Genomic DNA, 14,321 nt, shown 5'->3' on the forward strand with positions numbered 1-14,321 from the left:
GTTAAATAAAACGAGTGCAGGACACTGGGAGAGCGCTGAAGGGGTCTGAGTGGTATGTAAGTGTGGGAACTGCTCTGGCCATACATGACCCAAAATAGCTTCACAGGGGAAAAAACCCACCCATCTCCCTCTCATTCTTTCATTCTGAAAATAGTCAATTGGGTTATGGCGGTGGTTCTGTGAGCTTTAAAATGACAGAATTCCTCGGGGCACAACAAGGGTGGGCAACCCACAAATGCACTTGAAAAAAGATGCATTTCTCATTACCAAATTGGGTCTGCAAAATAAGCCAGAGGCCTGCAGGAATTCAGTTACTTTCAACATTAAAAAACACAGAAGAGCACATAAAACTCCTTCAGCAGGGCCATTTGTAAATCCTGATGTCAGGGCTCAGAGACGGCTGCGGGGGGTTGGGACGCAGCGCATACCGCCTCAAATAAGATGCTATGAGTGAACAAGTCATTTCGTGCAACTCATGGAAAGCGGTTCACAGAGAGAACGAAGGAAGTGAATGATGACAAAAGAGTGTCCCATCATTTCACCTGAAAAAAAACCCCACATAAAAGTCTCCTGTACTTACGACAAATTGTAGTCCATTACTGATTACAGATTACATGATGAAAACTGTAGTTAGAAACGTAATCTGACTACTTTTAGATGACTTTTCATAAAACTTGTTTTAAACTTACCAATAATGTACCATGCACCAAATATACCATATTGATATAAAAAAGCAAAGAGAAAGAAAATGTATGCAATTAAATATAAGAACTACAGTGATTTTGTGAGTTGTGGCAAGACATGACGTTTTGTGTTTTTGACATAATAAGAATAAGAATGCATATGAAATAAAGAAAGCCGCAAGAATGACTGTGTCCGCCTTCTCATCACTAATGTTTCACTGTGTCTTTAGCAAAACCTGACAGTTGTTTTTTTTAATAATAATAATAATAATAATAATTCATATAGCGCTTTTCTGCTTTTCTAAGCACTCAAAGCGCTCTACATTGTGAGGGGTGGTGTCTCCTCGTCCACCACCAGTGTGCAGTATCCACCTGGATGATGTGACGGCAGCCATAGTGCGCCAGAACGCCCACCACACACCAGCTTACTGGTGGAGAGGAGACAGAGTGATGAAGCCAATCAGTGTAAGGGGATGATTAGGAGGCCATGATGGTCTGAGACCAATGGGGAAATTTGGCCAGGATGCCGAGGTCACACCTCTAATCTTTTCGAAAGACATCCTGGGATTTTTAATGACCACAGAGAGTCAGGACCTCGGTTTAACGTCTCATCCGAAAGACAGTGCTTTTTGACAGTATAGTGTCCCCGTCACTATACTGGGGCGTTAGGACCCGCACAGACCGCAGGGTGAGCACCCCCTGCTGGCCACACTAACACCTCTTCCAACAGCAACCTAGTTTTCCAGGAGGTCTCCCATCCAGGTACTGACCAGACTCAACCCTGCTTAGCTTCAGTGGGCAACCGGTCTTGGGCTGCAGGGTGATATGGCTGTGGCACAATGCTAAAAGGGATTTTGCGCTGCCACAAGCTGTGGCCCGTCCTGTCTTGTTATTAGGGGCCAAGCACCGATGGTGCAATGGCACCAATTGTATTCATTAGTTTCACTCATGTTTATAATAATAACTTTTGAACCATAAGGGCTAGAAATAAAATAGTGTTTTTCTCTGATTCCTGAAGTCACGAGCAGAGTACCACCTAGTGGTCAGGAGATATGAAAAATGGCCATTTTTGCTCATAATTTGGTCTATATATAGTCAAAGCAGCACACCGAATGAACGCTACCCAATTTTCCCATGTCAGCCATTTTGGGCATCTGCCATTTTGAATTTGGTCAAAAAATTGCATATTTTATGAACACACTGACCGATCGACACAAAACTCAGCTCCATGCCCTAAAGGTACTCAAAAAGTTTGGGTCAAGTGCCACCTTGTGGTCAAAAATTATAATGTAATATAAAAAAATGCTAACAGCTTTTGATGATCTTTGGCTGGTCATAGATTCCTTGGATCATGCCGAGAACATAGATATCAATTTTCCTATAATCAGCCGTCCGGCCCATCCTCCATTTTATTTAACTTTTCGAACTCCTCTTAGATCTTTGGTCTGATTTTCACCAAATTTAATCAGATCATCTGACTATGAGACATCAGAATATCAGACTATGCTGACAAAAAGTTATCAAAAGCTTTTCGATAGACCAAACCATTTTCGAATAACTCAGCAATGAAATTGCTGGCTGTCAAACTTGTGTTTTGTCTGGTGTCTTGTTCCCCATGTGCTCCATGCCCATATTTGGTCCTCCCTGTTTCCAGTTCCTGTCTTCGTTATTAGTTCATTAGTCTCCGTCTGTGTTTAATTACTCCTCACCTGTTTGAGTTCTTCCTCGTTTGATTTCCTAGTGTTCTGAAGTCTTGTGTTTCCCTGTCTCCCACGTCCGGTAGGGGTGGGACAATAAATCGCTATGCCGATTTATCGCGATATTTCCAGCCACAGACGTTATCGATACTCTGGCACCAAGTATCGATATTTTTTTAAACATACTAAAGATCTAAATTCATACCTACACTGTGGCTGTTTACCACTTTGGTTTACCGGAGCGGTAGTACCTCCAGAGTTCTTGTGGTGGCGCTTCCCAGATTGCGCGGATGGTCAGATTAACGGAAAATGTAATTCACAGCGAAGAAGAAATACCAATAACAATGGCAGACCAACAACAAATTAGAAATGCACCGGCTTCTTATAAATCAAAAGTTTGGGCGCATTTTGGATTTTGTAGTGCTCACCAAAGCTCACCAAAAAAGACTATGTAATCTGCAAGAACTGTCTCACAAAAATTAAATACAATGGCAACAAGACCAACTTGCATCCCCACCTCGTGCGGTATCATCCTGATTTGTGTGAGACAACAACGGTGAATCAGCCTACACTGGATGAGATTTGTAAGGCAAAGCTTCCTTTTTCATCGCCAAGGGCAATTAGCATTACAAATTCCATTGCCACGTTTATTTGTAAGGACCTTCGGCCTTACAATGTGATGGAAAATGAAGGTTTTCGGTGAATGCTGAAAATACTGGAACCAAGATATGAAATCCCAAGTCGAAAATATTTCACCGAAACGTCAATTCCAGCTATGTACACACAGACCAGAGAAAAGGTGAAGAGTGCACTGGAATCTGCGGCGAGAGTTGCCCTCACCTGCGACTCGTGGACGTCCAGGACCACGGAGTCCTATGTGACAATTACGGTTCATTTTATTCATGACAGGTGGGAAATGAATGCTTACGTTCTCCAAATGTGCTGCCGGGGGCCACAGAGGAATGGAGACTAACAGAAAAAGATCCTGCAGTTGTTACAGATAATGCATCCAACATGTCTTTGGCTGTCGAGCTGACAGGATTCCTGCACATACGATGTTTTGTACACGTACTGAACCTCGTGTCACAGCGTGCCTTAAAGCTACCTGCTGTAGCTCGACTGCTAGCGAAGATTCTGAGGATTTCTGTGTTCTTCCATAGGAGCACCACAGCAGCGGGAGCACTGAAGAGGAACCAGACAATTTTGGACCTTCCACATCACAAGTTGATAACAGATGTTGCTGTACGCTGGAACAGTGCATATGAGACGCTCTCCCGTTTTCTCGAGCAGCAACCTGCTATCGGTGCTGCCCTCTTATCTGAGGTAAGCTGTTTATTGTAAATTTCATTACTTTTACTACTAAAGTGCCTTAACAAGATTAAATTCCTTGTTAATTTTATTGATTTCATTTCTTTCTTTCTTTTTTGGATGTGTTAAGTTTTATGTACTGCTATTCAAGGTTTAAGAAAAGTTTATCTTATATTCAACTGAATGATTAAATTCATCTTTTAATTAATGTTGCACTCTGCTGTTTTTTTAAAGGTGAGAAAGAGTGTCTCTGACATCTGCACCTTGACTGAGATGGAAATCTCAAATGCCGAAGAGGTCGTACAAGCCCTCTAGCCTCATGTGTGAGGACAAGACCCCAACAGATTCTATCATTGCTCCACTTCACACCCAGCTGTTGAGTGACATGAGCAGCACTGCGAAGGACTCCCCTCTTATCAAAGCGTTAAAGAATGCCATCTACCAAGACCTCTCAAAGAGATATCATTCTTCAGAGGAGAAAAGCGACCTCTACATCTCTTAGACCCTAGGTGTAAATCTCTGCTCTTCCTATCACCAGATGAGATGCATGAGACATTTATCAAAGTGGTGTCAAAGGCAGATGCTCTTAAGGTAAATTCAATTATTAATCAGAGAAGGTCCTCTAAATGTTCAGTTCAAATTTTATACTTTAAAACCATTAAATTACTGCTAAAATAAAAATATACATGTATTTTATCTAGTAAATAAGCCATTTAAATTTAAAACTGTATCATTTTATTTGACAGCTAAGCATTTTTTTTAAATAATAATGCAACAGTGTCCCACTGTTTTCTTCCAGGAGGCTGCAGACTTAATGGACAACAGATTTCAGAGCACTCCTCCTGACCAGGAAGGAAGCACCACTGTACACAGCCCAAAGAGAAGGAAATCTGCGCTTGCTGATCTCCTTGGACAGACATTCAACAGCAGTAGTGCCAGAACATCCACACCTTCACCTGCCTCCATACAGAACAAGAGATGAAACGATAACAAGATGCTCCAGCTTTACCACTGACAGGTGATCCATTAGAATGGTGGAAATCTCAGGCACATGGGTACCCTCTCCTGTCCAAGCTGGCACAAAGGTATTTGTGTGTCCCAGGGACTAGTGTATCAGCAGAACAAATATTCTCAACTGCTGGGGACATCATCAGTGCTCAGAGGAGTCTGCTCACCTCTGAGCATGTTCATCAGTTGCTGTTCTTGAAGAGAAACATGCATATCTGATTCTCACCTTACTCTACTGGGAATGCATGATTTTGCATTAAAGATAAACCAGGTCTAAACACTGAAATGTTTCCATATTTAATTAAAAAAACATCACGTTAGAACTAGTTATGAAGGAACATTGAGTTGCTTCATTGAAAGTATCACTGTATTAAAAGCTCACTGAATTATGTACAGTAGAGCAGATTATTATGAGAGAGTGCTATTCATATAATAACATTTAGATTTTTAAAGAATTTCAGTCAAACACTGTTGACACAGCCACTTGTGTCATTTTGAAGTAACACCACATACTTCATATCGCAAGTTACTATAGACTCTGTGGTGTTACCAGAAAAGACAATAACACCACAGACAAATCGGCCTAAATCCAGACTTTTCTCAAATGGAGGCTGCCATCATGATGATTTCAAGATCAGGGGACATGACATGATACATACAAGTATGTATTTATTAATTTTTATTAAAATATGTCAAATCTGCAAGTTATCAACATAACACCACAGACATTAATAAAGCGCGGCACATGAAATTGTCAAATTTAGCTAAACTTAAGAAAATTAATAAGAAAGAATGTACTCCCCATGCACCCCTCAGATCAACCAGCACCTGCAGTGACCTTTACACACAGGAAGTAGTCCAAATAGATTTCGTCCTTTTCCTAAAGGGGCAAAACACATTGTTGTAACACCACAGAAAACAGCAGTTAGCTTGCAGTTTAGCGATCTCACCTTCAATATTCTATTCTCAAAAGTATAATTCATGCAGTATTTATTTATGAGAGTGAGAGGCTATGTATGTATGAATTACCATCGTATTAACAGCGAAGCTGTGGCTTTAATTCCTTTAGATACAATGACGTTATCAGCTCCTTGTTGAGAAAGATAATGTAGCTCTTGAGCAATTAAGATATTTTATTGATAAAATTGCAGGGCAGCGCTAAAAAGTTTGTTGCTGAATGTCTTTGTGTAAAATAAATTTATTAGAACCAAAACATTATTATTTATGGGCTTAAAAACAAGATGCAAGCAATCAGAATATTGCATCTGCCTGGTGGAGAGTGCCCAGTGTAAACATGAAACATATGACATTACCTATATTGTACTGTGGTACAGTTATGAAGGCCCTTCATAATGCAGAGGTCAACTGCCTGCTCTGCCAATAGCTAGCAACGGCCCTATAGTATGCAGTGTTTAACAAACAGCTGTTTTACTAAATTCTTCTGGGGTGAAATTCAGTGCAATCCCGTGGCCTCTGTATTGTGATACGTATCGTATCGTGACTTTGCTGGTGATACACAGCCCTAATGTCCACCGAGGAAAGCGGTCATACTATGGTGGCTGAGGGAGCCCAACGCACTGCAAATGAAAAAGCACCAGCAAATTACAACATCACCAGTTTGACTCTCGGCCACCATAGTTAAGGGATTTCCCATAATAATGCTGTTCAATGCATTTGTTGGCCGCATCTTACAAGATGTTATTGAATAGAAAAAGTATGTCCTTGTTTCGGCCCTTTTTAACATAAAAGTCTTGGCAACTGACTCATAATAACAGTCTCTTGACCCCATCTAATGGTGGAACAATGTAACTAAAATAACCATCACTAACACACACACAGCTTCTCAATACCAAATACTATTGTCAAATGTTAATTAAATACTAGTATTATTCATTTAAGATATTATTCAGTGAACAATAATATTTAATAAACAACAATAGCCATTATCAAAGTTGATAGGCAATTCAAAGTACAAAGAAGGCACTCAGATATACAACATTAAAGTTAGGCTGTATAAAATATAACTTGATGAGATTTTGCTCTTTGAAAACTCTTTGCTCTGGAACAAATAATAGATTATTGAGACCAAAGACTGGCCATTAGATTTACCCAAAACGAATGATATCTCATGTTAAACCACTAAAGAGCCATCAGAGTCAGCGGTAAATTCCAGAAGATCCAGAAGGAGCTCACATCTCCAAAAACCTCAAAATAAATGTTCAAATAGACATGATCTTTATTAACAAACCACATATTTCACATTCAAGGACCAGAAAGAACTGCTGTGTATATGTTATTTAAAATCAATGATCGGTGATCAAAGAGTGAATAGTCCCAGTATTTAGCATGAGGATCAATGTTGTGAAAATGTCTGGATGCTCAGATGTGTCCGCTTTAAGAACGTAAAACATACATATTTAAAGAAGGAGCCAAATGAAACACTGACCATCAAGACATGGAAAACAGGCCTGTCACTCTTCATGCCAGACAAATGTATTTCATGTAGATGCGAGGTCACAGGGGACTTGAGAATCCTGGTTTTACATCAGAAAACACAGCCTAATTTGGAAAGTTTACAGAAAAAAAAAAAACATAGCAAGAATTCCGAGCAGAATTCATGTACGGCTCTCAGCGCTCCTGGGGACAAACCAAAGATGGCATGCCATGGATGCCGATGCCCTGCAGTAACGCTGCAAGACCTCAGCAAATATGCCTCAAACAATCCTTAGTTAATGTGTAAGGGAGAGAGTTGACTGAGTGAAAGCTCCTTAAAATAGCACACACCAGAATAAACCAGCGCTCACGACCTTAATACTGCCTTACTCGCCTTCAGAACAGGCTTTTCACTGCACGCACGCTTAATTAGACATGTATTAAGACATTCAAAATTCACAATATACATATATATGGAAAATTTGGCAAAAATATCATATCAGTTTTTTTTCAGGTACGCATTATGATATTTTTCAATGTTGGATTTAAGCTTATTTTGCATGTTATTGAGCAGTACAACAAAACTGATTTCCCTATTTTAAAAAATACAGCCCTGCATGGTAACAAAATATAAACGAAAAAAGAATGACAAACCATCGTGTTCAATACACTCAAGTCATGATTCGCCTTTATACACTGATCTTACAATACCATACTCTAAACAAAGAGAGTTCATATGGTCAGGTTTTTTATATTGTTACTTGTAAGTCATGTGATAAACATTTAACAAATGTATAGTTCATTAACCAGAATAGAAATATTCATTATTCTGTTTAACTAAATATGTTTAACCAGAATTATGTTACACAAATATGCTTGCACTCTGTCCCTGACTACATACATTTAACTAGTTATAAATGTTATATTTTATTAATATACATGGAAGCTCAAATGTGTGAGCTTCTGGATTTACAATATGCAATGTGCTCTTTGTGTTTGTGTGTTAATCATGGTTTATATGTGTGAGCCTGGAGCACAAAAGCAGTCATCAGTAGCACAGGTATGTTTGTAGAAATAGACAACAATACATTGTACGGCTCAAAAATTATAGATTTTTCTTTTACGCCAAAAATCATTAGGATATTAAGTAAAGATCATGTTCCATGAAGATATTTAGTAAATTTCTTACCATAAATATATTAAAATTTCATTTTTGATTAGTAATATGCATTGCTAGAACTTCATTTGAACAACTTTAAAGGTGATTTTCTCAATATTTAGATTTTTTTGCTCCCTCAGATTCCAGATTTTCAAATAGTTGCATCTCAGCCAAATATTGTCCTATCCTAACAAACCATACATCAATGGAAAGATTATTTATTCAGCTTTCAGATTATGTAAAAATCTCAATTTTGTAAAACTGACCCTTATGACTGGTTTTGTGCTCCAGGGTCATATATGTGAATAAAATCATAAATGAAATGTCCAAACTATCCATGATACATATTTTTGAATTTTGTATTGTAAAATATTGTGATGCAATATATTATTCCATCCCCAGTATTCATACACGCATTGGAGCACATTTATTATTATTTATCATAAACACGTCTCATGTGATAATCTGCTGTATAAGCGACTTCTTACTGCATGCACTGGTAAAGCAGACGAGTATCAAAGCTGTTCATATTCTGTCATTCACCACATTCGTACGGTCACAGATGGTGTTTAGAAATACAGGGGTCTGTTTAAACGACAGGAGCATGTTCTTCAGTTCAGATGCATACTGACCTCTGCTGCGTTACTGACCGATGAAGATGATTTCCTCTGACGAGAGTCTTCTTCAGCACTCATCATCTCAGCAGCCTGACGAGCTCTTCTGCCTGATCTGGCAACCTAACCAGCATCATATCATCAGTGAACACCTGGCAACATACGCTGATCATACTCCCATCCCAAACTAATCAGACATGAAGCTCGTTTTAGAACAACCACCAGATGTCAGGAGCACTGCCACATTTATCAGAAGCAGAATGAGCTTTACTGCAGGTATGTTTACGAGGAAGTAGTTTTAGTGATAGAAGCGCAAGTAAATAAGGAATAACAATATAGAAATAGACAGTTGTATGTACAGGTATATTATGTGTAAGTTACATCACTGTAATGCAAAACAAGTGTGATTTATTATTTTAAACGCAAAGTATTGACACATAATGGTAGTATTTGCTGTACTGCCTTTATTTCTGAGGTAAACATGTGCATATATTAATAATTAGCGTTGGCTTTGAATGTTTATTAGCGTGGTCCATGACTGTTGCTATGGCAACACGAGCGCGGGACAAACACAGAACAGCACTAGATAGTGTTATTTCTGTTTATTATAGTCGAGTGATCTGCAGGACATGTCTGACTGATTTACGGTGATGCACGAATCTCGAAAACAGTTTAATAGGTATTCAACTCACATTTTTAGTAAATCCACCGTCTGCCAGCCGAAGACTGTCGTCCATTTCTAACGGAACCGCGTCCCGGAAGTGACGTCACGCCGCCGCCGACCCTCGTCACATCCAGGGCGAATTCCATCAGTCGCACCCAAACATTTATAATGTTGACTTTCAAAGCATTAAATAATTAAATTAAACGAGATTTTCTTGCTTTCTCATGTAGCCTATTTGATATGTTACCCAGAGTTTGTGTTGGTTATTCTATAGGCTATAATAAAAGAGAAAATACATGTACAAAACTAGAAATAATAAGATTCAGTTAAAAAAAGCTGATAAACAGCAAAAAGAACGATGTACAATTTTTGTACATGATATCATGGATACATACCCACTGGTCTATAATAGAGAATTATATTGATCAGTGGTTATACACTGTTTTAGGCCTGTGCCATGATAATAAACTATTATTTAAAGCACACTGAATTATCATAAATATCATATTATATGAATATGACAAGAATTTAGTGTCATAATATATTTAAGAGCCATGGTATTAGCATCCTTGTACCACGATATCACCACATGTTTTCAGAGAATAACAATAATCAAGAGTTTTACCTGATCTAATATATGTACTTTGATGACTTTAGGTGACATCCATACACAGACACAAAAGAGAGTATTAATAATGCTTTTTAAGATGCATGCAGTCTTCCAGCAATAAACCGTGTATGGACACAGTTCGAGAGATGGATGAAATATGGGGGACTTTACGAATTTTGTCACCTAGAATGATAAGAAATAATGCTCTAAATCATCTTTATTGTGCCTGTTTTCTTTACATTTAGCCTACTTGGTGTTCAGTGGTTAAATTTGGTCAGACTTTGTCTGTTTGGACTTGTCCCCCACTTACCCAGATCTATAACACATGTACAAGTAGGCTACTTAGAGTACGAAAAAACTAAAAAGCCCAAAAAAGTCAGATTTTTTTATATTAATTTTCTTTGAAGCTTGAAGAATTGTCTTTCTTTCTTTCTTTCTTTCTTTCTTTCTTTCTTTCTTTCTTTCTTTCTTTCTTTCTTTCTTTCTTTCTTTCAACACTTCAAGTAGTCCTGAAGTTTATTTTATTTACTCAAGGTCATATACGCATCCTATAGCAATATAAGTATAAATGGAAAGCAAAAGCACAGCTCAGATGTAATGTGATGTAATGTGTGTGTTTTCTGTGCTCGTCCGTGGGACAGGAACGGTCATTGAGGCCTCTGACATCCACTCGTATTTTTGTTTTTTAAGGGATAGTTGGTTGTGTGCCAGTAATCTGGGGGTCTTATATTGTTTAGGACATTGCCTGTGCATGTTGATTTAAGCCACTTGGATCTTGCCATATATAGAAATGTTGATATGCACGTTCCCACTGTAATGTGACATCGGTTACTTCATGCAAACTGAAATATGTCATGGACAGTGAATTCTGAATGAAGACCAGATCTTACAAGGAGAAAAAGTGTCTTTGCTCAGTTGCATTTGAAACGGTAAACTGATGGTTACAATGCTCAAAATAAAGATCTGCTTAATATCGAAACTATGCTCTTTACATGAATATTTACATAAATTATTTTCAAATGAAGTCTTGCATTTCTCTAGAAACGCCATTGAGTGTACAAATATGATTATAATGAAGACACTGACTGTCCTTCACATCTCAGCGAGTAAGGAGAGAGCAGGGTGATATGAGCCTGCGGGGAAGTTGAGCCACCTTTTTTCTAGACATTCTCAAACAAAATTATTGATATGACCACACACATATTTGAAGATTTAACCATTTTACTCCCCCTGTGATGAAGAAAGGCCTATGAAATCCTTGGTGACTATTTAGGTTTTTTGCCGTTCAAAGTGATTTATTCATGTTCAAGGACTCGTGCTTCTTGTGTCTGAACAATTACAGACAGATCTGAAGAAATATCACGCATGTGTTTGTGCTTTAGGAGGTTATAATATGATGCTTGCTCTAAACATGTTTGTTAAGATGCTAGGAGTGGGGTAATTTGAGCCAAAGGTCCCGGGCCAGTGGCTCACCCCTTCTTATGATTGTAAAGTATTATTTTACTGTTGTTGTATATTATATTTCATTAATTTTAGACCAAACATGATTTTGACTTTGTTTTTTGTTTTGAACTTGATTTTGTTCAATACATTTTAAATAAATTTTTATGAAATCGTATTTCCCTGCAACATTTATAAGTGGGATGTTGATTACTATTAGCCCATTTCTGTAAGGTCAGCTTTTTTCTTTCTTTTTCTTTTTGTTTTAAATCTTCAATTTGAACTTTTTGTTTTGAAATGTTTAAATAATTTAAAAAACACTATCAGGTTTGTGAACTGTATCTCAAGTCAAGTTCAAGTCTGCTTTATTGTCAATTCTTCCACATGTACAGCACATACATACAGAGAATTGAAATTGCATTACTCTCAGACCCTTGGTGCATACAGTTAACCTTAAACACGTTCAGATACAGATAAATACAGTTTAAACATATGTACATACAACTATACAAATATACAAATGAGGATATTGTAGAAAAAAATAAGAATTAGATCGATAAAGTGGCATAAGGCGCATGGCAGATAGAGTGCAAAACCAGTTAAATAAAAACAACACTGTGTAGATATATTTGTAGTGCAAAAGAGCTTATCGGTCTGAGGACATTGTAGAAAATAAAAAAACGAGAGATAGATAAAGTGCATAAGGCACATGGCAGAATAGATGGAGTGCAAACCAGTTGAATGTACAAAAAAAAAACTGTGCAGATTTGTTTTTGTTTTGTTTTGTTATGAGTGTAGTGCAAGATCAGCATAATCAGTGGCACAGTATATCTTTACATCCATCCATTCTATTATCCAAACCTATTCGGTTCGTGGGGAGCTGGCTCCTAACCCAGTGTCTTGAGCCATTTTTTATTGAATTTCTCTTCCTTTGACATAGCATGAGGTGAAAATGTTCAGTTTTACTTCAGCATAATCAGTGGCACAGTATAACTCTACAGTCATGGCCGAAAATATCGGCACCCTTGGTAAATATGATCAAAGAAGGCTGTGAAAATGAATCTGCATTGTTAATCCTTTTGATCTTTTATTTAAAATATTCACAAAAATCTAACCTTTCATTGGATAATAAGAATTTAAAATGGGGGAAAATATTATGAAATAAATATTTTTCTCTAATACACATTGGCCACAATTAACGGCACCCTTTTATTCAATACTTTTTGAAACCTCCATTTGTCAGTTTAACAGCTCTAAATCTTCTCCTATAATGCCTGAAGAGGTTAGAGAACACCTGACAAGAGATCAGAGACCATTCCTTCATCCAGAATCACTCCAGAACCTTTAGATTCACAGCTCCATGACGGTGCTTCTTCTCTTCAGTTCACCTCACTCATTTTCTACAGGGTTCAGGTCAGAGGACTGGAATGGCCAGCAGAAGCTTGGTTTTGTGCTCAGTAACCCATTTTTGTGTTGTTTTTGAGGTTTGTGTTTGGATTATTGTCCGGTTGGAAGATCCAAACATGGCCCATTATAAGATTTATAACAGAGTCAGTCACTTATTGACTTCTATCTGTTGGTATTTGATAGAATCCATGATGCCATGTGTCTAAACAAGATGTCCAGGACCTCCAGCAGAAATATAGGCCCACAACATCAAAAATACAGCAGTATATTTCATTCTACACATGAGGTACTTTTTATTCTTGTGTTCACCAAACCCATCTTGAGTGTTTGCTGCTAAAAAGCTCATTTTTTAGTTTCATCTGACCACAGAAGTCAGTCCCATTTGAAGTGCCAGTCCTGTCTGATAACTGAATATGCTGGAGTTTGTTTTTGGATGAGCTAGGAGAATTTTTCTTGAAACCCTCCCAAACAACATGTGGTGATGTAGGGGCTGTTTGACCATTTTTTTTAAGGTTTTCTGACCCCGAGACTCAACTATTTTCTGCAATTCTCCAGCTGTGGTCCTTGGAGAGTCTTTAGCCACTCAAACTCTCCTTCTCACCATGCATTTGGACGATATAGACACACATCCTCTTCCAGGGAGTTTCCTAACATTTTCTGTTGATTGGAAATTCTTAATTATTGCCCTGATGGTGGAAATGGGGATTTTCACTGCTCTAGCTCTTTTCTTAAAGCCACTTCACTAATTTGTGAAGCTCAATTATCTTTTGCTGCACATCAGAAATATATTCTTTGGTTTTTCTCATTGTGATTGACGATTAAGGGAATTTGGGCTTTGTTTTCCCTCCTATTTATATTTCTGTGAAACAGGAAGCCATGGCTGGATAATTTCATGTTCATAATCACCCTGGAGTGCTCAAAATTGTGAATATGAATGGGAATATACTTCAGAAATAGTTTACTCTTAAGAATTTCTAGGGGTGCTGTTACGACCTGAGTTCTTTGTAGTTGCTGTGTGTGTGTGTGTGTGTGTTGTTGTTGTTTTCTCCCTTTCCCTCTCTTGCTCTGTCTGATCTCTGATAGGATGCCCACTGATTGGGGTGTACGATCGCCATTGGGGGGTTGTATGAGACGTGGTCTTTATAAGGACGCCGCCGGCATTCGTCGGGGAGCTCATTGTTGGTTCGGACACGTTTGGGTTGAGAGCTCCTGGATCCCTCCTCCGGCCGATGATCAAACTTGTTTCTTACTGTAGATCATGTTAATTCATTTTAACGTTGTATTCTAAGAACATGGAG

At 38.2% G+C, this 14,321-nt stretch overlaps 1 protein-coding gene across 6 annotated transcripts in view; it reads right to left on the reverse strand.

The window, feature by feature from the left end:
• Positions 1-9,702, reverse strand: part of LOC306886318 (intraflagellar transport protein 43 homolog A-like) — a 29,811-nt gene extending 20,109 nt beyond the window's left edge. For 4 of the 6 annotated variants that reach the window (XM_079443327.1, XM_079443326.1, XM_079443330.1 and 1 more), the window contains exons 1-2: positions 9,595-9,702; positions 8,921-9,025 (exon numbers count right to left, since the gene is read on the reverse strand). In XM_079443327.1, the coding sequence (XP_079299453.1) occupies positions 8,921-9,025; positions 9,595-9,639 (150 nt within the window). In that variant the 5' untranslated portion in view covers positions 9,640-9,702. Of the gene's footprint in view, positions 1-8,920; positions 9,055-9,594 lie in introns of all 6 variants that reach the window. The other 2 variants (XM_079443329.1, XM_079443328.1) reach the window with 1 other exon arrangement.
• Positions 9,703-14,321: the final 4,619 nt, after the last annotated feature.

The sequence above is a fragment of the Barbus barbus genome (genome assembly GCF_936440315.1).
Source record: "Barbus barbus genome assembly, chromosome: 20".
Taxonomy (NCBI): domain Eukaryota; kingdom Metazoa; phylum Chordata; class Actinopteri; order Cypriniformes; family Cyprinidae; genus Barbus; species Barbus barbus.